This window comes from Oryctolagus cuniculus, chromosome 5 (assembly GCF_051225735.1).
Source record: "Oryctolagus cuniculus isolate XC-2025 breed Fujian yellow rabbit chromosome 5, ASM5122573v1, whole genome shotgun sequence".
Taxonomy (NCBI): Eukaryota; Metazoa; Chordata; class Mammalia; order Lagomorpha; family Leporidae; genus Oryctolagus; species Oryctolagus cuniculus.
Window position 1 is genome coordinate 130,863,115 of NC_142871.1, and position 24,332 is coordinate 130,887,446.

At 41.5% G+C, this 24,332-nt stretch overlaps 1 protein-coding gene across 3 annotated transcripts in view; it reads right to left on the minus strand.

The window, feature by feature from the left end:
• Positions 1–17,359, minus strand: part of DNAH8 (dynein axonemal heavy chain 8) — a 336,932-nt gene extending 319,573 nt beyond the window's left edge. For 2 of the 3 annotated variants that reach the window (XM_089333967.1, XM_089333968.1), the window contains exons 1-7: positions 17,080–17,359; positions 16,788–17,004; positions 16,518–16,652; positions 10,361–10,445; positions 4,752–4,903; positions 1,718–1,907; positions 275–438 (exon numbers count right to left, since the gene is read on the minus strand). In XM_089333967.1, coding sequence (XP_089190093.1) covers positions 275–438; positions 1,718–1,907; positions 4,752–4,903; positions 10,361–10,445; positions 16,518–16,652; positions 16,788–17,004; positions 17,080–17,324 — 1,188 coding nt within the window. In that variant the 5' untranslated portion in view covers positions 17,325–17,359. Of the gene's footprint in view, positions 1–274; positions 439–1,717; positions 1,908–4,751; positions 4,904–10,360; positions 10,446–16,517; positions 16,653–16,787; positions 17,005–17,079 lie in introns of those variants that run through there. The other variant, XM_051854776.3, reaches the window with a different exon arrangement.
• Positions 17,360–24,332: the final 6,973 nt, after the last annotated feature.

The window sequence follows — 24,332 nt, forward strand, 5'->3', positions numbered from 1 at the left end:
AATCTGTACCCATAAGCGATGCCAGTATCAAAGGTGGAGGCTTAGCTACCACACCACAGTGTCGGCCCTTATTCTTGTTTCTTCATCATTTCCTCCTTAAAGTGAGAAATATCATTAAATTGATTTTGAGTGGACCAACTGCAAAGAACAATTGTGCTCTACAGCCAAGAATAGACCATGGAAGAAAGAAGATTCCTCTTCCCTTCACTTTTAGAGACAAAATTCAATGGCTAGGACACACATGAAGACTACCACTCAAGGTGACTCAACTCACCTGTTCGATCTGTTTATACCATATCATCAGTGCCTCCTCCAGCTGATGAACCATTTCTGAATTGCTAGCTGCAGCTGTCACTTCTTCAAAGGTATGCAGTTTGGAAAAATCAATATTGTCTATCTTCTTTAACATCACTGTTCCCTCAATGCTTATTCTGGCACCTAAAATAGAAAAAACAATATTAAGAGATGTTTAATATTACTGTGTTAAAAGTCAATGTGTGCTTTCAGATTATAATTACTGAAATGTTAAAGATCTAATACTTTATAAAAATATAATTGTAACTGGTCACCAGGTTGCAACTTGATGAAATTGTATATTTTAACAACATTAAATATGAAAGTAAATGTTCTAAGGAGTTCATAATAAAATACACAGGTATTTTAAAGATACTAAAATTTTTCATTAAGAACAGAGGCAGAGATTCCTCCTGCTATAAAGAAAACATATCTTACACCTGCAAAAATCCCTGGAAATGAGGGGTACCAGTGATTTCATACTTTACCCCTAAGGTCTCATCATTACTTTTTAAAAATATTTATTTATTTATTTTTCATTTTATTTAAAAGTCAGAGAAAGAGAGAGGGAGAGATCTTCCTCCCACTGATTCATTCCTCCAATACCCAAAACAGGCAGGGCTAGGCCAGGCCATGGCCAGGAGCCCAGAACTCAAGCCAGGTCTCCCACGTGGGTGGCAGGGACCCAGGTACTTGAGCAACATCTGATGCCTCCCAGAGTGTGCACTAGCAGGAAACTGGATTGGAAGACTCAAACCAAGCACACGGATACAGGATACAGATGTCCCAAGTGGCACCTTAACTATTGTACCAAAACCTGCTCTGCAAGATCTCATAATTACTTTGATTAATACCATGGTACTTCAAAAAGTTTATGTAAAATTGAATTAAAGGTTAGTTTATGGGGCCGGTGCTGTGGTGCAGCAGGTTAACGCCCTGGCCTGAAGTGCTGGCACACCATATGGATGCCAGTTCTAGTCCCGGCTGCTTCTCTTCCGATCCAGCTCTCTGCTATGGCCTGGGAAAGCAGCAGAAGATGCCCAAGTCCTTGGGCCCCTGCACCCACGTGGAAGACCCGAAAGAAGCTCCTGGCTCCTGCCTTCGGATGGGCACAGCTCCGGCCGTTGCAGCCATCTGGGGAGTGAACCATCAGATGGAAGACCTCTCTCTCTCTGTCTCTACCTCTTCCTATCTTTCAAATAAATAAATATTTTTTTAAAAAAGGTTAGTTTATTTGGTGCAAAAATATTTTTAAATCTAGGCATGGTTGGTTTATAATGTGTATTCTCCATGAACTTTTCGAAGACCCCTTGTATCTTCTTCTCAAGTGGAAACTTTTTCTCTGATGTTTATTTTTAATAAAAATTCTACAGTTACTTTGCTCATTATTAGTAATTTACTAAACATTATATTTTATACTTACCATCCAAAAATGAAAGGTATCTATTGATGGTTTCAGTGAAAATATGTTTTTCAGATTCTCCCTGCTTGGATTGGTTCAAAGCACCCCAGTTACTAGTTGCAAGAATAGCTGGTAGAAATATATTTGCCAACATATTCCTAATTCCAATTAAGAGTCCTTCGGATGCATCCAGAACAGTAAACAGCACTTCCTGTAAGGATGGTGTTCAGATGTTATTGTGCACAAAGATCTGAGAAATCATAACCTACTGTCCTTTGCAATAAACATAGACAATCAATATATTTTTATGAACTATGAAGAAAACTTAAGTGGCTATGAATATTAGAGTCCTAAAATCAATAAATTTGTATTCCACCTCTTTTAAACATGTACAAGTTTGCTTTCTTCAGTGCTTCAATTTCTGCACAGGGAAGGAGCTATAGCCTACAGCCTATAGGAGGGGTCTTCAAAAAGTTCGTGGAAAACGTGCATCATGAAAAAACAAGGCATAGATTCCAAAATGTTTCTGCTCCAAAATAAACTTCTTTTAATTCCATTTTCCCTCAAATTTTTTGAATTACCGTCGTGCAAGGTGAGTAAGCCTCATGCATAGAGAAAGCCCTAAGCCAACAGGTGCAATGTCCATGAAAGGGGGACCTAGAGTTTTTCATGGGAAAAAGTCTTCCGTGGGAGGCCAGGGAACGAGAAATGAAACTTTTCTTCTGCCCAGAATTCTGGATGGAAGAAATGATCAACCACAGGAATTAAAAGCCCACCATCCATGAGCATTGACATCTCAATTCATACAATTTAGGTGGCAAGGAAACCCCAAGCTGAGAAGCTAAGATAAAAATTTTTTTGAGGGCCACTAAAAACAGGTTGCTTTCTTGTTTTTCAACTTGAAGTGCGTGGCAGTGAGGAATACAAGGACGACTAACACAGCTTTGTGTCACTGTGGTTTGTCCCAAGAGGGTCAGCTGTTTTCCCCACCATTGCTTCTGCATCATCAGTCAAATGTCAACATGGTGAAAGGGGACAAGTAATACGTTAGCATTATGATGAACATGTGATTTTTCCTCACAGATTCTCTGAAAGGGTCTTCCGTATCACACTGAGAAACACTGATACCCTACTTGGCTTAGCCGTGATTACATTTACATAGTTACATGGTCGAAGCAAATATTTAGCAAAAAGCACAATAAAATTATGTTAGACAAAAGGATGGATGGGAAAACAAGGATAGGGTTAGGGGTTAAAAAAGAAACTAAATTCTCATCTCCTATAGGGGAAATCTGTAGATAATAACTAAGTTTACAAAAGAAGCTATTAGAACATATTATTCAGAGATACATTGCTTCTTGGCATTTTGGCTAAGATCAAGTGAAGAGATACAGAGAAAAATGAAAGTATATGCTGTAACAGTTTAGTAGGCATGTCTGGACAGTGGTTTAGAAGTCGATTTATCACAGCAGGACTTCCATAACCTTTTCTTTCTTTAAGCTATGTACACACATTACCATGATAAAATAAAAATGAAATTATGAAAAAGAATGGACTACATCATGGCCAAGTTGAAGAGAGAATTAGTGAAATGGAAGATAGATTGAGGATACATCCACACACACAGACACAGTGAAACTATAGAATTTCAAAGACAAAAAGCAAAACCAAACAGAAAGAAAAGAGAGAGTTTATGATGGTCACTAACAGAAGAGGTCTCATCAATCACAAGAGAGAGAATGAAATATCTACAAGGAGTCAGAGCAAATAACCTTCAATCGAGAATCCAAACTCAAGCTAAACAGTCTCTCTTCAAGGAATCTTTTTTTGTAAACAAGAAAGGAATGAAATTAGATTGGTTTTCAGTTATCTTTCCCATTGTAAAAGGTATTAAGACTTTCTAATAATAAGAAAGAGACTTAATATTTTTTGAGAGTATATTCTATGTCAACTTAAAGCTTATTATATTAAAAAAATCCTTATCTATCATTTAGTCTCACAACAATCCTGAGAGTATTATTATTTTTATTATTACCAATTTAAGAGTATATACTTAAGTCTCAGAAAGGGTGAGCAGAAACATGCCAAAGGCTTGTTGCTACTCAGTGGTGAGTAATTCAGGTCTATCTGCAAAAGCCTTGCTTTTCTCATTTCACCATCCTGCCTCCATAAGACTAAGCTAGCAATATCCAGGTTCCAGGACAATTCTCTCTTCATCATCTTCTTCTAAAACTATTGCAGAGTTAAAATACTGAGGGAACAGGAGGTTAAAGGAACCAATACTTCAAACTGTATGAACAAAACTAAAAGTGTCCCTAGTGAACGGAAATATAGAGATTATTTGCATGCCATCGAATTGAAGTAGAATTCTCATGAACTTTAGAAAGAGTATCTTGTGGGGAGCAACTGGGAGCAACTCGGACTAGACTAAGTTACTGGAATTAAGACTTATTCTATGCATCTGCTCTCCCACAATATGGTGCTGAGAAGGGAGAAACAGCTTCTACACAGCTGCCTCCAGTTCAACCAATAAACAGCAGGACCTGCTCCTGATTGGAGGAGAGCACCGTACTCGGCGTGTGGGTAGCAGAGTTGGGATTGGCGGAAGAGGACTATAAAGGAGGAGAGAGACAACATGCACCAGGAACATCTAAGGGGAACATCTAAGAGGAACACCTGTGCAGCCCCCGAGAGAGCCGGCTGGCGGTGTGCCGCTCCCCCGCGGAAGTGGGGAAAGTGGCTAGGGGGAACCGCCCTTCCACGGAGGTGGAAGGGACGGTAGCCAACCCGGGAAGAACCAGCAGCAAACCCGGGGAGGGCCGAGCAGACGAAAGAACAGCGCAGGGTCCTGTGTCGTTCCTCCATGAAGACGGGGAGCGACATATCTAAAATTCTATTACAGCTAACTTGTCAGTTTCTTTTAATATATAAAGACATTGTTTTCTTGGAGCTCAATTTAGTCTACTATAGGGAAAGGAAACCAAAGTAAAGCAACTATGTGACTATGAAAATACACTTAATATTTAATCACATATTTTGAAAAAATTACACATACCTCATGAATATTTTTAGCATTTAAAGCAACATCATTGTGACAACGAACAAAAAATAAACACAGTCCTTTAATTTTCTCTGGGGCTGCACTGTCTACATACAATCTCATCATTTTTGACCCTCTGTGTAGTCCAGCAATTGTTCGACCACATTCTGAAACAGAAGAGAGCACTTAGCATATAGTCACGTAACTGAACAAATGGGATAAATCACTGTGTCTCTTACACCACTATTTCTCGCTTTACGGTAACAAGCTCTCAATATGTTCGTGGAATAAATGTTTTTTCTACAAAAAAGTATCAATAGTTGCAATTCTTAAATTTTTTCCTCTTCTGGTGCCTAAAACTGAGCTCTGCACTTTTGCCCTGTGCTTCTGGCCTGGCCACAGGGCCTTTACCCACGGTTCTCTCTCATCCCCAGCGTTGGTGCCTACCAAATTCCTACTCATCTTCCAATCTCAGCTGAAATGTCACTGTCTCGGGAGGCCTTCACGGACTCCACTGAAAAGTTCTAGTTCCCATACTGAAAGTACTCATGGCACCCAACATGTATTAGATCCTTCCTTGAACTAATTTCAAGGAATATTTGATAATTATAAATATTTCATTCATATTAGAAATATTTTAAATGTGAGCATTCCAGGGCTGGTGTGGCACAGCAGGTTAAGGTGCTGCCTTGACACTGGCATCCCACATCAGAGCACTGATTAGAGTCCCAGCTGCTCCACTTGCAGTCCAGCTCCCTGCCAATGCATACCCTGAGAAAGCAGCAGGCGATGGCCCAAGTACTTGGCCCCCTGCCACTCCCATAGATGACCAGGATGGAGTTCCAGGCTCCTGGCTTCAGCCTAGCTCTTGTGATCATTTTGGGAGTAAGCCAGAGGATAGAAGATCTCTCTTTCAGTCTCACCCTTTCTGTCACTCTATTTCTCAGACAAATGAAATAAATATTTTTTAAATGTGAGAATTCTTTTAGATGACTTGGTTGAAATATTAACTTGCAAAAATCAGTAGCCTTCCTATTTTCAACAATAACCAACTTAAAATTTCATAAAGGAAATTAAAAAATCCCCATCACAGAGGCAGGTATTTGGCCCAGTGGTTAACAGGCAAGTTAAGATATCCACATCCTGGGATTTCAATGCCCAGTTCCAGTTCCTGACTCCAGCTACCTGCTAACAGAGAACCTAGGAAGCAGCAATGATGGCTCAGGCAGTTGGGTTCCTGCCATCTACGGGGAAGACCTAAATTGAGTTTCTAGCTCTCAGCTTCAGCCTAGCCCAGCCCCAGCCATTGTGGCATTTTGGAAGTGAACAATCTGCAGGACACCAGTTTCGGGGCCCTGCAGAGCTAGGTATGTGAAAACAACACCAGTTATATTCTGCAAGAATATAAACCTTGAATGGAGACACATACCCAAAAAGGTAGAATATGAGAGGTGTTTAGTCTAATGATAAGTCCTAAAGAAATTGCCCTAAAATCTGTAGAAATGTTCTATTCCTGTCCTTTCTTCCCAAGTCCTGATTTTTCAATTAGTTCCAAATTTTGTGAACAATCCCCTGCACTCTCTCCCCAATTTTTTTTTTTTTTTTTGACCTTCATAAGCAAGGGTCTATTGCTATTGCTTGTAGCCAAAGAACCTCAACACAGGGTAGGGAGCAACGTTAAGAGCCCAAGTGCCCATTGCACAGGGAGCTCTCTACCCTTAACATTTTCCCTTTTTCATTACTAAAGAGAACCTGATGTTGTCCCATGCTTCAGTGTGTACATCCTCAGGGAGAAAACTGCTTTCCCAGTCTCGCCAGCCCATCACAAGGCCATGTGACAGAGCTCTGGCTGGCAAGACCTGAGACAAGCTTGTGCTACCTGACAATAGTGAGAGATGTGACCATCAACAGGGGAATGGTTTCTATCTTTTACTTCAGTCTTTTACTGATTTTTATTTATTTTAAAAGAGATAGGGAAACAGATAGACACATTTTCCATCCACTAGTTCACACTCCAAATGCCTGCAAGATCCACAGCAGGACAGGCCCAAAAGCAGGAACCAGGAATTCCATTCAAGTCCCACATGTAGTTGGCATGAATCCAACTGCTTGAGCCATCGATTGCTGCCTCCCAGGGTGTGCATTAGCAGGATGCTAATGTCGTTGCCCCCTTTCCTATTATCGAAAGGTTGGGATGGTAGCTTTGGGGTCCGCAAGGAGAGAAGGAGAAAAGGCCTATCTTCCAGGAGTGGAGAGTCCCTACCCACACTTCTGGGGAAGAAAAGTCCTTGTCAAGGTCCCCGCAGGTGCCTAAAGGTCAACCAATGAGGATCAGACCTGCCTCGACCTTTAACCCCCACACAGTGTATCTATAAAAGGAGCTCTCTCAACATCTGACACGCGACTTCCCAGACCCCACTCTGTTGGGACCAGGGGACCTTGCCCGGGAGCAGAATCCCATTAAAAGCTTGTGAATTAATGGATTCGTCTGCCTGGGAAGATTTGTTACGCGCGGACACCTTGCAGTGGTGACACAGAAAAATGTCTAGGCTACATTGTCAAATACAAAAAGCAAGTCAATGATAAAATGTATCATTTGATCACATTTTTAAAATAGTAGGCATTCAGGGGATTCCAATTCAATCCCATCAAGGTGGCATGTACCAATGCCATCTCACTAGTCCAAGTGATCAATTTCTGTTCACAGTTGATCATAATGATAGGACTAAGAGTCAAAGGGATCACATAAACAAGACTAGTGTCTATAAATACTAACTGATAGAATTAAAAAGGGAGAGAATGATCCAACATGGGAAGCAGGATACACAGCAGACTCATAGAATGGCAGATGTCCTAAACAACACTCTGGCCTCAGAATCAGCCCTTAAGGCATTCGGATCCAGCTAAAAAGCCCATGAGAGTACTTTAGGCGTGGAAAGCCAAGACACTCTGAAAAAAAAAAAAAAATGAAATGACCTAAATGAAAGATCTCTGCAAGTGAGATCCCAGTGGAAAGAACAGGTCATCAAAGAAGGAGGTACTTTTCTCTGAAGTGAGGAGAGAACTTCCACTTTGACTATGACCTTGTCTAAATATGATCAGAGTCGGCAAACTCAAAAAACATCCATAGCCTTGGCAACTCATGACAAGAGCCTAGGGTGATTACTGACGCCATAAACAAGAGTGTCAATTTGTTAAGTCAACAACAGGAGTCACTGTGCACTTACTCCCCATGTAGAATCTCTGTCCTTAATGTGCTGTACATCGTGATTTAATGCTATAACTAGTACTCAAACAGTATTTTTCACTTTGTGTTTCTGTGTGGGTGCAAACTGTTGAAAGCTTTACTTAATATATGCTAAATTTATTTTCTGTATATAAAGATAATTGAAAATGAATCTTGATGTGAATGGAAGGGGGAAAGGAGCGGGAGAGGGGAGGGTTGCGGGTGGGAGGGAAATTATGGGGGGAGGGGAGCCATTGTAATCCATAAGCTGTACTTTGGAAATTTATATTCATTAAATAAAAGTTTAAAAAATAAAAATAAAAAAATAGTACGCATTTATATGTTAACATATTCATATGATAAAGAAGGGAAATACCAAACTGATAAATGTATTACTTTTATAGGTAGCAAAAATAATGATTAAAGATATGTCTACCCTGGCCAGCACCGCGGCTCACTAGGCTAATCCTCCGCCTTGTGGCGCCAGCACACCGGGTTCTAGTCCCGGTCGGGGCGCCGGATTCTGTCCTGGTTGCCCCTCTTCCAGGCCAGCTCTCTGCTGTGGCCAGGAAGTGCAGTGGAGGATGGCCCAAGTGCTTGGGCCCTGCACCCCATGGGAGACCAGGAGAAGCACCTGGCTCCTGGCTCCTGCCTTTGGATAGGCGCGGTGCGCCGGCCACGGCGGCCATTGGAGGGTGAACCAACGGCAAAGGAAGACCTTTCTCTCTGTCTCTCTCACTACCCACTCTGCCTGCCAAAAAAAAAAAGATATGCCTACCCTTTATTCTTGTAATGCCCCTCAAATTCCACCTAAAGTTTCTGCTTCCTCCACATAAATTTAGCTTCAGTGTTGTGCACTGAAGCGTTGTTTTCAGAAACAAAGAGTGGTAAACAATGTAAACTCCGATAGGAGATCACTTTTGAAAATTATAGTTACATCAGCTTGCTGAAATATAATTCAACTGCTAAAATTTTAATGATAGAAATGGATTCATTGGCATGGAAAAGGCAATATTATCAAAATAAAAAGGCACTATAGAATTATATGTAGGGCTGGATCCCATTTTTGTAAAATATGTATATACACCAAAGCAGTTATAGAGGGATATTCATCAAGAAGTTAACAGTGCTTTCTCCGACTGAGTGGGACTGTGGACAGGTTTTATTTTTATTCTAATTGTATATATTTTCTTATTTTTCTATAATTTTTACCCATTATTTTTATTTTTAATGAGTTATAAAAATATAGACCACAAAAACATCCCACATGGATAAGAAGGAGAGGGAGAAAATCCACAGAGTAGACCTAGTCATTAATTGTGAGTTCACATATTTTGTTAGAGAAGTAAGACTTGTGTATATTTACCATGCACATCTTTAAACGACCGGGAGTCGGTAATAATAGTGATGGATGTGGGAGGACTCTTCGCAAAGAAAGTACACAGGGTGATCTAAAGGAGGAGTAGGGTTTGTCGGGTGGAGAGAAGGAAGGCAACGTGAGAGTGGCATGACCCTGGCACTGACAAAGAAGAGGGTGCCTTAAAGGTTGCAGCAAACTCACATCTGGAAGAAGAATGAGACTAGACAGGAACTGTGTGTCCAGAGTACAGTGGGCTCTGGGTAAATAAGGGATTTGCACCCAATTCAATAAATAACAGAATAATAAACGATGTGCTTGGCATGTATGAGTAGTGTGAATTTCAGAGGCAGAATCTGATAACAGAGATATAGGGCACTACAGCAGGTACAGGTTCAGGCCTAGGCTAAGGCAGTAGAGGGGAAGTGAGAAAGAACAAACAGGAGAGAGTAGTGAAGGTAAATTCACGGAACTCAGAAGTTGCCTAGGACCAAAAGGATGGCCCATCTACCTACTCATTAAGACAAAGGCTTAACAACTTGGTTGCAGATTAATTACTTTAGGCATGATATGAACAGTAGGGAAAGCCAGCTATTCCAACTGACAGCCGAGCAGCTGGAACAGGAAGCTAAGCCAGGACTTTAGGGGGCAGCTGCTGGGCTCCAGAGTGGTTTCATGACCATTTCTAATCATCTGAAAACATGTGGACAAAATGACTCCATCTGTTTCATGGAAAATGCAATTAAATTCTAATGAAAATGTGCATTCCCCAATAGAGTTCAATGATTTCTACATGGATGCTTTCTTCTTAAATCATTACAGCAATGCCTGAAATATATATATATATATATATATATATATATATATATATATGGGCTGCAAATACACTGTTCTTAAGAGAATACGTTTTTTACACATATGCTTCAGGTAAAATTTTCTTCATAAACAGAAAATTGTCTACGCATAAGAGAAAAAAAGTATGCTGCATTTTAATCTTTATTAACTAATTACTAGGACAAAGCCCTTATAAAATATCCTTACCAACACCAGGTACATCACCTTCCTGGTATAAAAATTTCAATGTCTTACAGCCATCTTTCTCAAAAAAATGAGTAAACGCATCCAGCTGTTAAATAAAAAGAGAGAGAGAAGAGAGAGAAAGGTGATCAACAAAATGACTAGGAAATTACAATTCAAGAAGCCGAGGCCTGTGCAAGCATTTCATAGGCCTTAATTAATCCACATTCTTTGTAGATAAAGAAAACAAGGCTCAAAGAGTTTATTCTAAGCAGCTATGTGAGAAGCAAGGTTAGAACCCAAACTAATTTAACTCCAAAATTACCATGGAATAGAAAGTAAACTCAATTTCTGAACCTACAACAATGATCTACACAGAGAACCACCTACCTGACCCTACCTCACAGAATCTTAAAGGGACAGGTAGGTAAGTCTAACTTGAAAGAATTATATTAAAACATATAAGGAAAACGTACTAGGAATAAGGAATTACTACTAAAAATTATTTTTTCTGTTTTTAAAAAAGTATTTTAAATATATCTTAATTTTTAACTGACATAGTAATTGAACACATTTATGTGGTACAATGTGGTATTTCAAAATATGCATACAGTATTAATGGTCAGATCAGGGTAATTGGCATTATTCGTCACCTCAAATCTTTATTAATTTCTTTGCACTGGGAGTATTCAAAATGCTATACTAGTAATTTTGAAGTATTTGATTAACCATTGTCAACCATAGTTATGCTACAGTGCTATAAACCATGAGAAATTAATTCTCCTATCCAACTGCACCTTTCTCCATGCCCCATTCCCTCCACTCTTCCCAAGCTCTGGTTACTGTCATTCTATTTCCTACTTCCTAGAGATCAACTTTAAGTTCCACATACCAGTGAGAACAAGCAGTCTTTCCATAACTGACTTATTTAACTTAACATAATATCCTCCAGTTCCATCCAAATCACTGCAAGTGACAGAATCTCACTTTTATTTATGGCTGAATAATATTTCATCATGTGTATATACTGTACTTTCTTTATCCATTCATCTATCATGGGAGACCTAGGTTGAGGCCATCTCTTGGCTATTGTGAATAGTGCCACAGTAAGCATAAAAGTGCAGATGTCTCTTGAACATACTGGTTTCAGTTTTTTTAGCTTATATACCCAATAAAAGAAATTATTCTTAAAAGCTGACTTGGGAAACAGAAAACATACCTTACTAACTAACTTTTATTTGATCAATTACTTAGACAATTATCTCTTCAGCAATTATAATTTGGCCCATATTGTAGCCAAGCTAATAAAAAAGCAAATTATTATAATGAGATTTTTCCATATTGATGAGCATGAAGCTTTTATTTGATTACTTAAGAATGAGTGTAATATCTTAGTAAGAAGAAAATTAAATAGGTCACATAAGCAAAAGTCTTCAATATCAAATGAGAAATGCAAAGTTACTAGCCTTCTTCGCATCAATTCCATGCAGAAGTTGCTCTTGCAGGCAGTGAGTTTCTCTTCACTTACTAGCCCCTGGGGAGCTAGCCCCTCACCTTAAAACAACAGTTCTCAAACTTTACTGTGCATCAGAGACTCACGTAAGAGGCTTCTTTTAGCTTTTTTAAAAACACAAAATGTTGACCCAAGAATTTGCATTTCTAAGAAGTTCTGGATGACCCCATGCTGCTGATTCAGGTACCAATTTGAGAACCACAACCACAGGAGGTGAAAGAGAGCCACAGAGATATGTATAACTCTAGCCCTTGATTTCCTACTCTTCCATCTTTCAAATAAACTTGACTCTTACATAAACAAGAGATACCTCTCTTGGTATCTCAACCTAAAAGATACAAGAGCCATCAGCCCTGCTCTTCCAAATCAGCTCCATTAACACTTCCTGGCTTACCCGTTAGCTTTTCAAAAGTACTGCATATGACTGTGATAAAAAGACCTCCAGGGGCTGGCACTGTGGCACAGTAGGCTAAACCTCCGCCTGAGCGCTGGGCATCCCATATGGGCGCAGGTTTGTAACTTGGCTGCTCCTCTTCCAATCCACCTCTCTACTATGGCCTGGAAACACAGTACAAGATGGCCCAAGTGCTTGGGCCCCTGCACTCACATGGGAGACCTGGAAGAAGCTCCTGTCTCCTGGCTTCAGATCAGCCCACCTCCTGCTGTCACAGCCATTTGGGGAATGAACCAAAGGATGGAAGAAGACCTTTCTCTGTCTCTCCCTCTGTCTGTAACTCTACCTCTCAAATAAACAAAATTTTTTAAAAATAAAAGACCTCCACATATCAAATACTGCAGTAAATCCATGCTTTTTAGATATATAGTCCACCTGAGACTAGCAAAATTAAACATTGTCATGGGCCATGATCTTAACTGCAAATTAAAAATTTACTAATATTACCTAATATTTTATGAACAGTTCATATGAGCTTCACTACAACCTTACACTCCTTTTGCAGGAGAAAAAACTAAAGCTGAAAAGAATTTAACTGAAGCACCCAAAGCCACGTAACCACTGTTCAAAGCCTGAGACTAGAACACAGCCTTGGGTAACCAGATCTGTGCTCTTTACACAGAACCATATCACTGCTGCCTTGACCTTGGAAAATGTTGCCGAGAAAGTGAGGAACAGCGTTGAATGGAGGGACCTGTAAAACAGACATGGGCAAAAGTGTGAATGCCAGTGTTACAGAAACTCTGTGTTGCCTGGCAAGAGAAAGAGCCACACACAAAAGGGTTCTTGAAGAAGGTTTATAATAAAAAGGCTACTGCTAAATGCCAGAGCAGGGTTAAGGGAAGCTGTGGCACCAGCAGCAACAACAGGAATCACCAAGTAAAGAGAACTTTTGCCACCCTAAGGCCTGATAGGATAGGAGGTGGGAAGAACGATGTAACTGGAGCCAGCCTGAAAACTGAGATGTGGACAGGGGTGGCTCAGGAGAACACAACAGAAGCATGGCCAAGTGGAGGAGGGGGCAGGGGCGGGGGCGGGGGTGGGTCTGGGGTGATCACACTTCCCCTGCCCTCCAGTCCCCTGCTGGTGCCTCCTGGTAGATGAAACCAGTGAACTCCAGAAGGCAAGGGAGCCCCGTTGACAGATCCCATGGGGTTCAGCCTTCTAGGCCCCAGAGCACGGTGGAAACCAGGAAGAATGGATCTACAGGTAACCAAATTAACCGCCACGTCCCCTCTTGTCCATCTTCTTGTGGTGCCTTTCCTGAACTGCTTTCATCCTGGATTGCATGCCAGGCTTCACAGTAAATGTTTTTCCATAAACCACATCACACCCCTTGTGCCTAGTTCCATTTTCTTACCCATCTGCCCACCAACCAACATTGATACCAGCTTACAGCATGTCCTTGCCTTGTCTTTCAACCAAATAAGCACTCTAAGCTCTCTCAGACTTATAAACTGGTTTCCCTCCTTGCTGGACTACCTTCCCTCCACAGTGAATTTGCACACTCACAAACAATTCAAGAAAAAAAATCCTTTCAAGTTGATTTTTCCCTTTATACCTAGATTTCCTTGCTGCGTAGGCAGTACTTGATCTGGTCCATGATGACTCTAAACATAGAAACTTTTCCCATAAACCAAGTTTGAGACGCACCCCAGGAATGGCAAATGGAAGGGTCTGCAGGCATGGGACACTTCTACTTCCTCATCAGCACACTAGCCAGTGAGAAAGTCTTCCCCCAGGCAGAGAATCCCAGCCCAGGAAGCCAGATGGCAAATACTTACGGTGGGATTCCTAGCTCTGCAGACACCCACTTCCCCACTGCTTCTAACAGGCCCCGTGACTATGCCTACATTCTCTGCAGAGCTGCTGGGATTCCAGCTGTGGGACTGGCCAAATCTGTGGCCTCGCAATTTTAAGAGAACAAGGCTCACCCTACACAGTTTTCCCCCTAGATAAATACAGGAATGGTCCTCGGAACAGGCCTGAAACCGAGGCCTACTGAGAAATGCTTTTTCAGGGATTGGTTTCCCTTCCTCTCCTTATCTTTATCTCAGAGAGGTTTATGGGGCTATTTTGGACCAACTGCTTCTACGTGGAAATTAGGCAGACATGCAGCCAGAGTCACCACAGGGGCCAAGATGATCATCAGGGAAGGGAAGTCATGAAAGCAAACACAACTTAAGAAAGGCAAGAAAATTCTCTTGCTACATGGGTGGTATCAGCCACAGTGAACTTGTAGGGTCCAGTACAAAACGAAAATGAAGGACAACCGATAAAAAGTTATTAAAAATTCCAGAATGGCAACAGGAAGTCATTACACTGAGCACAGGGCCACTCTAAGAACAAGAGCTTATGTAACTCCACAGCCCTTGTTCATGAAGTCGGCCCATGCCCATGAAGCTGGCCTTAACCACAGAGATATGTTCCAGCAGGGGACTCCAGAAACCTGGGGAACCACAACCTACTTCCAGTTGCTTGCTGTGGCACCTCTTATTTTATGTACACATCATTTTCTCTATCCTTCGTCACTAAAATAGCTTAGAGTTGGCCAGCACGGCGGCTCACTAGGCTACTCCTTCACCTGCGGCGCCGGCACACCGGGTTCTAGTCCCAGTCGGGGCGCCGGATTCTGTCCCGGTTGCTCCTCTTCCAGTCCAGCTCTCTGCTATGGCCCTGGAGGGCAGTGGAGGATGGCCCAAGTGCTTGGGCCCTGCACCCCATGGGAGACCAGGAGGAAGCACCTGGCTCCTGGCTTCGGATCGGCGCAGCGCGCTGGCCGCATCACACTGGCGTAGCGGCCATTTGGGGGGTGAACCAATGGAAAAAGGAAGACCTTTCTCTCCGTCTCTCTGTCTCTAACTCTAACTGTCAAAAAAAAAAAAAAATAGTTTAGAGTTGTTGATGTCTTTGCTTCGGTCCTCTTTCTATCTCACTGTTAACAGCCACAAACCAAAGCAGCGGGAAGATGAGCAATTCCACTCATATTGTTAGGGATCTGCCAGGATTCTTAACAGCGTCCTTGAAGACAGGCAGGCAGCTTTGCAGAACTTGGCAACACACTGCACAAAGCAGGGAAGCACGGTTCCACACAAGGCATTGTTCCACTGAATCTTGGCTTCGAGAGCAAGCAAAGGGTTTTGCCCAATTTCATTGACTCCTATAAAATGCGGGGGACATGGCCCCCATAGCAATATCCTCAACAAAACCTCTCCCCACCCCAACTCTCCCAACAGTGCCTTTGATGGAACAAAGTGGCAGGTACCTGCTCACTGGGTACAGCCCAGTCCACTCCAAGAACTGAAAACAAGCCCAGGGCCAGTGCTGCACCCTAATGGGTAAAGCAGCCACCTGCAGTGCCAGCATCGCATATGGATGCTGGTTTGAGTCCTGGCGGCTCCACTTCCGATCCAGCTCTCTGCTATGGCCTGGGCTTAGGCCCCTGCCCCACATAGGAGACCAGAAGAAGCCCCTGGCTCCTGGTTTCAGATCAGCCCAGCTCCAGCCATTGCAGCCATCCGGGGAGTGAACCCGTGGATGGAAGACTTCTCTTTCTCTGCCTCTGCCTCTCTGTAACTCTGCCTTTCAAATAAATGATCTTTTTTTTAAAAAGAAAGAAAATAAGCCCAAGCACCAAGCAGTAACCTGAGCTATCAGAAAAGCTATCATACAAGTTTATCATATATTACTGTAATTAGGTTGATGGTTTCAATATATCATGTGAACCTGGGACCCTTTTAGGAGTGAGAGAAGCACTGGTAATAACTAGGCATGGTCCAGAACCGACCACGGCACACTGAGACATATGGCAACCTGACCTGGGATGGCCTCACAGGTTTCTGCTACACTCATTACAATCACTGTTCGCTGGCTTATTTGATGCAGCTTGTTTGTCTACGCAAATGACCTGTATGTACAGAATGTTTCTCTGCTTGGGTCTCTCTAACTGTTGAAGCCCTTCTGGGTTAGAATTTCATGCCAATTCTCATTGCTAACTCTTCTCTTGTCTTTCTCTCCAATGGTAGGCCTCACTAGAAATATCATTTGACTGGCTGTAATTGTTTTTTTAAGAAAAAAAAAAGTGTTTTCTCTAGTCAATAAAATTCCAATCTTCTCTTTTGAAATGTTTCGTTGCTCAAGCGAAAGATCTCCGTTTCTTAAATCAATCACTTCTCAAGGAACAATCAGAAAAGCATGGTAAGACTTAAACTTACAGATGGGCAATCCAAAATTAATTCTTCAACAGTGGCCATGTCCAGGCCCAGCTTTTCGCTTATAATTTCAAATATATATTTGTATGACGAATCAATTTTCATTTTTCGGTTTTCCCTTGCGTCTCTGTATCTTGCCTAAAAAAACAAAACAAAACAAAAAAAAAAAAACGAAAACCCCGTGTCAAAATCGCAATTATGAAGAAACACGGCCCAAACGATTTCATCTGAAATGAAGGGGAATCCATATGAGAACTCTGATGGGCGGCAAACCTGTCTCTCCTTCATGGTTTCCTGAAAATTGGGGATGCCACTCATACTCCGGCGGTACTTGGACGAGCGGGGGGAAGACTGAGACAGCACCTCAGAGAGCACCGACTGCACAGGTCGCGGGCCGATCCGAGGCCGAACTCGGGTCAAGACCGGCCGCTGCTCATCCTCCGGAGCTAACCCTTCGTCTGAAGGAATGAGATCCCGGTAATCAATCACGAAAGGCGTGTCTTCCGCGGAAGGAGAAGGCACTGCGCCCTCCTCCTCTTCTAGAGGAGGCGGGGCCTCGTCCGCCGAAAGGGGCGGGGCCTCGTCCGCCGAAAGGGATGGGGCTTCGTCCGCTGTAAGGGGCGGGGCCTCCTCTCCTGGAAGGGGCCGGGCCTCCTCTCCCGAAGGAGGAGGGGCCTCATCTCCCGAGAGAGGCGGGGCCTCATCGCCTGAAGGGGGTGGGGCAGTGTCTTCTGAAAGGGGCGGGGCTGCGTCTCCCATAGAGGGAGGAGCCTCTTCCTCGGGAGGTGGGTCGCCTTCTTCAGCATTCATGTTTTCCGTCCTTTGCTCCAGCAGACCGTCTTAAGCTTCAAAACCTAGAATTACAAAATGTTTTAAGGTCGTACAATAAACTGAGAGCTGTGTGTTTTGAATCCCTCCCCTTGAAGCTCGACAGGTAGCAAAATCATCCATTTTTCCTTCTCGTGTTTAGTGTCCAGGGCTAGAGAGGTGTTCCCCTGATCCCCCACCCCAGGGCAAGAGCACACACACATGCTCACCACCCTTGGGGCTTTTTCGAACAATCAGCGCTCCTCTGCTCGTGGCTCTAGGAAACATCTTCCAGGGCTCTGTCACCCTGCGAGTGACGGGAGGGCACCGTCCTCACAGACCTAGAGCCCTGTCTCCGGGAGCTGACTGGAGATCACCGCCCAGGTCCTGAGGATGCAGGAGACCAAGCAAAGAACTACACGGCCTTGAAGGGCCTTGCTCTAAGGAAATCTGTGATACAGTTCATCAGTCAAACTCCCAGATGTCCAGCCACCTCACCTCTATGAATGTAACCAAATCCCCAGAAAAGCAGAAAAAAAAAAAAAAACACAAAAACTTAGCAGTCAAAATAGATATTCCCAAGTCCAAATACAAAGTTCATGCTGAAATGTGACTATTGAAGCAATGATACATAGAGAATGTAAATGCAACCCAATCCGTCACCAAAGCTCTAATTTTAAAGAGTGTAGACATTACTATGAGCACACAACCATGAAAATTAACCAGGAGAACCAGAGAAAATGTCAGTTACAGACAGCATTCATACTGTCTGTACTGTGGGACAATAATAATAAACAAGTTTTCAGGATATGTTTAAAATCTAGAAACCAGATGTAGCTCTAGTGCCGTATGTTAAGCCTCTGCCTGTGGTGCTGTCATCCCATATGGGCACCAGTTCAAGTCCTGGCTGCTCTTACTGCTGATCCAGCTCTCTGCTATGGCCTGGGAAAGCAGTAGAAGATGGCCAAAGCACTTGCATCCTTACACCCACCTGGGAGACCTGGAAGAAGATCCTGGTTCCTGGCTTCGGATGGGCCCAGTTCCAGCCATTGGAGCCATTTGGGGAGTGGACCAGAAGATGGAAGACCTTTCTCTCTGTCTTTTCCTCTGTCTATAACTCTACCTCTCAAATAAATAAATATCTTAAAAAAAAAAAAAAAAAGACTGGGGAACTAACATGAATTGTCAACAATTAAATGCCAAATTCTGTAATTGGTAAGATAGGTAACTTACTTCAAAAAGTTCGTGGAAAAGGGCATTAAAAGATAATGATGGCTGGTGCTGTGATGCAGTAGATTAATCCTCCGTTTTGGTACCAGCATCCCATATGGGCGCTGGTTCGAGTCCCAGCAGCTCCTCTTCCAATCCAGCTAACTGCTTTGGCCTGGGAAAGCAGTACAAGATGGCCCAAGTCCTTGGACCCCTGCACCAGCATGGGAGACCCAGAAGAAACTCCTGGTTCCTGGCTTCAGATTAGTGCAGCTCCAGTCATTGTGGCCATTTGGGGAGTGAACCAATGGAAGGAAGACCTTTCTCTCTGTCTCTCCCTCTCACTATCCATTACTCTGACTCTCAAATAAATAAATAAATCTTTTTTAAAAAAAGATAAGGAACATTTCCAGGAACTTTTTGAAGACCTATATATTCAATGTATATTTAATATTCAACATATACATTCAATATATGTGTTTAAATGTATTCTTTTTTAACTTTTATTTAATAAATATAAATTTCCAAAGTACAACTTTTGGATTATAGCAGCTTTTTCCCCCTATAACCTCCAGCCCAACTGCAACCATCCCATCTCCCACTCCCTCTCCCATCCCATTCTTTATTAAGAATCATTTTTAATTATCTTTATATACAGAAAATCAAGTAAGATTTCAACAGTTTGCACCCACATAAACACAAAGTATAAAGTACTGTTTGAGTACTAGTTATGCCGTTAATTCACATAGTACAACACATTAAGGACAGAGATCCTACATGAGGAGTAAGTACACAGTGACTCCTGGTGTTGATTTAACAATTGACACTCTGATTTATGACGTCAGTAATCACCGGAGGCTCTTGTCATGAGCTGCCAAGGCTATGGAAGCCTCTTGAGTTGGCCAACTCCAATCTTATTTAGACAAGGCCTAGTCAAAGTGGAAGTTCTTTCCTCCCTTCAGAGAAAGGTACCTCCTTCTTTGATGGCCCATATTTTCCAATGGGATCTCACTCACAGAGATCTTTCATTTAGGTAATTTTTTTTTTTTTTTTTTTTTTTTTTTTTTTTTTGCCAAAATGTCTTGGCTTTCCATGCCTAAAGTACTCTCATGGCTTTTTAGCCGGATCCAAATACCTTAAGGGCTGATTCTGAGGCCAGAGTGCTGTTTAGGACATCTGCCATTCTATGAGTGTGCTGTGTATCCTGCTTCCCATGTTGGATTGTTCTCTCCTTTTTAATTCTATCAATTAGTATTAGCAGACACTAGTCTTGTTCATGTGATCCCTTTGGCTCTTAATCCTATCGTGATCAATTATGATCTGAAGCTGTTCACTTTGACTAGTGAGATGGCATTGGTACATGCCATCTTGATGGAATTGAATTGGAATCCCATGGCACATTTCTAACTCTACCATTAGGGGTAAGTCCAATTGAGCATGTGCTGAACTGTACATCTCCTCCCTCTCTTATTCCCACTCTTATATTTAACAGGGATCACTTTTCAGCTAAATTTAAACACCTAAGAATAATTGTGTGTTAATTAAACAGTTAAACCTGTGGTATTAAGTGGAACAAAAAAATACTAAAAGAAATAAAATATTAAGTTGTTCCTCAACAGGACAACGGCTGATCAAGTCATTGTTTCTCATGGTGTCCATTTCACTTCAATAGATTTCCTTTTAGGTGCTCAGTTAGTTGTCACCAATCAGGAAGAACATATGATATTTGTCCCTTTGAAACTGGCTTATTTCACTCAGCATGATGTTTTCCAGATTCCTCCATTTTGTTGCAAATGACTGGATTTCATTTTTTTAATGCTCTACAGAGTACATATCCCATAGTTTTTTTTTATCCAGTCTTCTGCTGATGGCCATTTAGGTTAATTCCATGTCTTAGCTATTGTGAATTGAGCTGCAATAAACATTAAGGTGCATACAGCTCTTTTATTTGCCAATTTAATTTCCTTTGGGTAAATTCCAAGGAGTGGGATGGCTGGGTTGTATGGTAGAGTTATATTCAGGTTTCTGAGGAATCTCCAAACTGACTTCCATAGTGGCTTTACCAGTTTTCATTCCCACCAACATTGGGTTAGTGTCCCTTTTTATCCACATCTTTGCCAGTATCTATTGTTAGTTGATTTCTGTATGTAAGCCATTCTAACCGGAGTGAGGTGAAACCTCATTGTGGTTTTGATTTGCATTTCCCTGGTTGCTAGTGATCCTGAACATTTTTTCATTTGTCCGTTGGCCATTTGGATTTCCTCTTTTGAAAAACATCTATTTAGGTCCTTGGCCCACCGCTTAAATGGGTTCTTTCTTTTGTTGTTGTGAAGTTTCTTGATCTCTTTGTAGATTCTGGTTATTAAACCTTTATTGGTTGCAAAGTTTGCAAATATTTTTTCCCATTCTGTTGGTTGCCTCTTCACTTTCCTTACTGTTTCTTTTGCAGTACAGAAACTTCTCAATTTGATGTAATCCCAATTGTTAATTTTGGCTTTGACTGTGCCTCTGGGGTCTATTCCAAGAAGTCTTTGCCTGTGCGTATATATTGCAGGGTTCCTCTGATGTTCTCTAATAACTTGATGGTGTCGGGTCATAGATTAAGATCTGTAATCCATGTTGAGTGGATTTTTGTGTAAGGTGTAAGGTAGGGATCTTGCTTCATGCTTCTGCACGTGGAAATCCAATTTTCCCAGCACCATTTATTGAATAGACTGTCCTTGCTCCAGGAACTGGTTTTAGATCATTGATCAAATATAAGTTGGCTGTAGATGTTTGGATTGATTTCTGCTGTTTCTATTCTGTTCCACTGGTCTATCCATCTGTTTCTGTACCAGTACCATGCTGTTTTGATTACAACTGCCCTGTAGTATGCCCTGAAATCTGGTATTGTGATGCCTCCAACTTTTTTTTAAAAGATTTATTTTTCATTTGCAAGTCAGAGTTACACAGAGAGAGGAGAGGCAGAGAGAGAGAGAAGTCTTCCATCCGATGGTTCACTCCTCAGATGGCCGCAATGGCCGGAGCTGCACCGATCCGAAGCCTGGAGCCAGGAGCTTCTTCCAGCTCTCCCACACAGGTGCAGGGGCCCGAGGACTTGGGCCATCTTCTACTAATTTCCCAGGCCACATCAGAGAGCTGGATTGGAAGAGGAGTAGCTGGTACTAGAATTGGCGCCCATATGGGATGCTGGTACTTTAGGCCAGGGCATTTATCCACTGCGCCACAGCGCCAGCCCCTCCAGCTTTGTTTTTGTTGTACAAGATTGCTTTAGCTATTTGAGGTCGCCTGTGTCTCCATATGAATTTCAGCATCATTTTATCCAGATCTGAGAAGAATGTCTTTGGTATTTTGATTGGTATCGCATTGAATCTATAAATTGCTTTTGGGAGAATGGACATTTTGATGATATTGATTCTTCCAATCCATGAGCATGGAAGATTTTTCCATTTTTTGGTATCCTCTTCTACTTCTTTCTTTAAGATTTTGATATTCTCATCATAGAGATCTTTAACATCCTTGGTTAAGTTTATTCCAAGGTATTTGATTGTTTTTGTAGTTATTATCAATTGGATTGATCTTAGAAGTTCTTTCTCAGCCATGGCATTGCCTGTGTATATAAATGCTGTTGATTTTTGTGCACTGATTTTATATCCTGCTACTTTACCAAACTCTTCTATGAGTTCCAATAGTCTCTTAGTAGAGTTCTTTGGATCCCCTAAATAAAGGATCATATCATCTGCAAAGAGGGATAGTCTGAATTCTTCCTTCCCAATTTGTATCCCTTTAATTTCTTTTTCTTTCTTATGGCTGTGGCTAAAATTTCCAGAACTATATTGAATAGCAATGATGAGAGTGGGCATCCCTGTCTGGTACCAGAGATCGGTGGAAATGCTTCCAACTTTTCCCCATTCAATAGGATGTTGGCCATGGGTTTTTCATAAATTGCTTTGATTGTATTGAGGAATGTTCCTTCTATACCCAATTTGCTTAGAGTTTTCACCATGAAAGCATGCTGTATTTTATCAAATGCTTTCTCTGCATCTATTGAGATAATCATATGGTTTTTCTTCTGCAGTTTGTTAATGTGGTGTATCACATTGATTGATATGTGAACATTGAACCATCCCTGCATACCAGGGATAAATCCTACTTGGTCTGGGTGGATGATCTTTCTGCTGTGTTGTGCATTCTATTAGCCTAGAATTTTATTGAGGATTTTTGTGTCTATGTTCATCAGGGAAATTGGTCTGTAATTCTCTTTCAATGCTGCATCTTTTTCAGGTTTAGGAATTAAGGTGATGCTGGCTTCATAGAATTTGGGAGAATTCCCTCTTTTTTGATTGCTCTGAATAGTTTGAGGAAGAATTGGTTATTTCTTCTTTAAATGTCTAGTAGAATTCAGCAGTGAATCCATCTGGTCCTGGACTTTTCTTTGTAGGGAGGGCCTTTATTACTGATTCAATTTGTGTCTCAGTTATGGATCTGTTTAGGTTTTCTATGTCTTCATGGTTCAGTTTCGGTAGGTTGCATGTGTCCTGGAATATATCCATTTCTGATAGATTTCTCTGTTTGCTGGCATACAATTCTTTGTAGTAATTTCTGATGACTTTTTATTTCTGTGGTGTCAGTTGTTATGTTCCCTTTTTCATCTCTGATTTTATTGATGGGTCTTTTCTTTTTTTACTTAGTTGGGCCAATGGTGTGTCAATTTTGTTTATTTTTTCAAAAAACCAGCTTTTTGGTTTGCTGATCTTTTGTAATTTTTTTGGATTCAATTCTGTTTATTTCTTCTCTGATTTTAATTATTTCTCTTCTCCTACTAGTTTTGGGTCTGGTTTGCTGCAGTTTTTCTAGATCCTTGAGATGCATTGATAGCTCATTTATTTGGTGCCTTTCCAATTTCTTGATGTAGGCACCTATTGCTATAAACTTTCCTCTTAGCACTGCTTTTGCTATATACCATAAGTTTTGATATGTTGTGCTGTTATTCTCAGAAAGTTTTTGATTTCTCTTTTGATTTGTTCATTCAGGAGCATGTTGTTCAGTCTCCATGTGTTTGCATATGCTCTAGAGATTCCTGAGTTGCTAATTTCCAGCTTCATTCCACTGTGGTCTGAGAAGCTGCATGGTATGCTTTCAATTCTTTTGAATTTGCCAAGACTTGCTTTATGGCCTAGTATGTGGTCAATCCTAGAGTAGGTTCCATGTATTGCTGAGAAGAATGTGTATTCTTCAAGTATAGGATGAAAAGTTCTGTAGATATCTGTTAGATACATTTGGGCTATAGTGTCGATTAAATCTGCTGTTTCCTTGTTGCTCTTCTGTCCGGTTGATCTGCCTGTTTCTGAAAGTGGTGTATTGAAGTCCCCCAATACTATCATATTGGAGTCTAAGTCTCCCTTTAAGTTCCTTAACATATCTTTTAAATAAACCGGTGCCCTGTAATTAGGTGCATATACGTTTAAAATAGTTACATCTTCCTGTTGAATTGATCCCTTAGTCATTATATAGTGCCCCTCTTTGTCTCTCTTAACAGTTTTTGGTTTAAGTTTATTTTGTCTGATATTAAGATGGCTACACCAGCTCTTTTTTGGTTTCTGTTGGCATGGAATATCTTCTTCCAACCTTTCACTTTCAGTCTGCCTGCATCTTTGTTGGAAAGATGTGTTTCTTGTACGCAGCAAATAGTTGGGTTTTGTTTTTTAATCCATTTAGCCTGTCTGTGCCTTTTAACTGGAGAGTTGATGCCATTTACATTCAATGTGACTATTGATAAGTAGTGATTTTGCCCTGCCATTT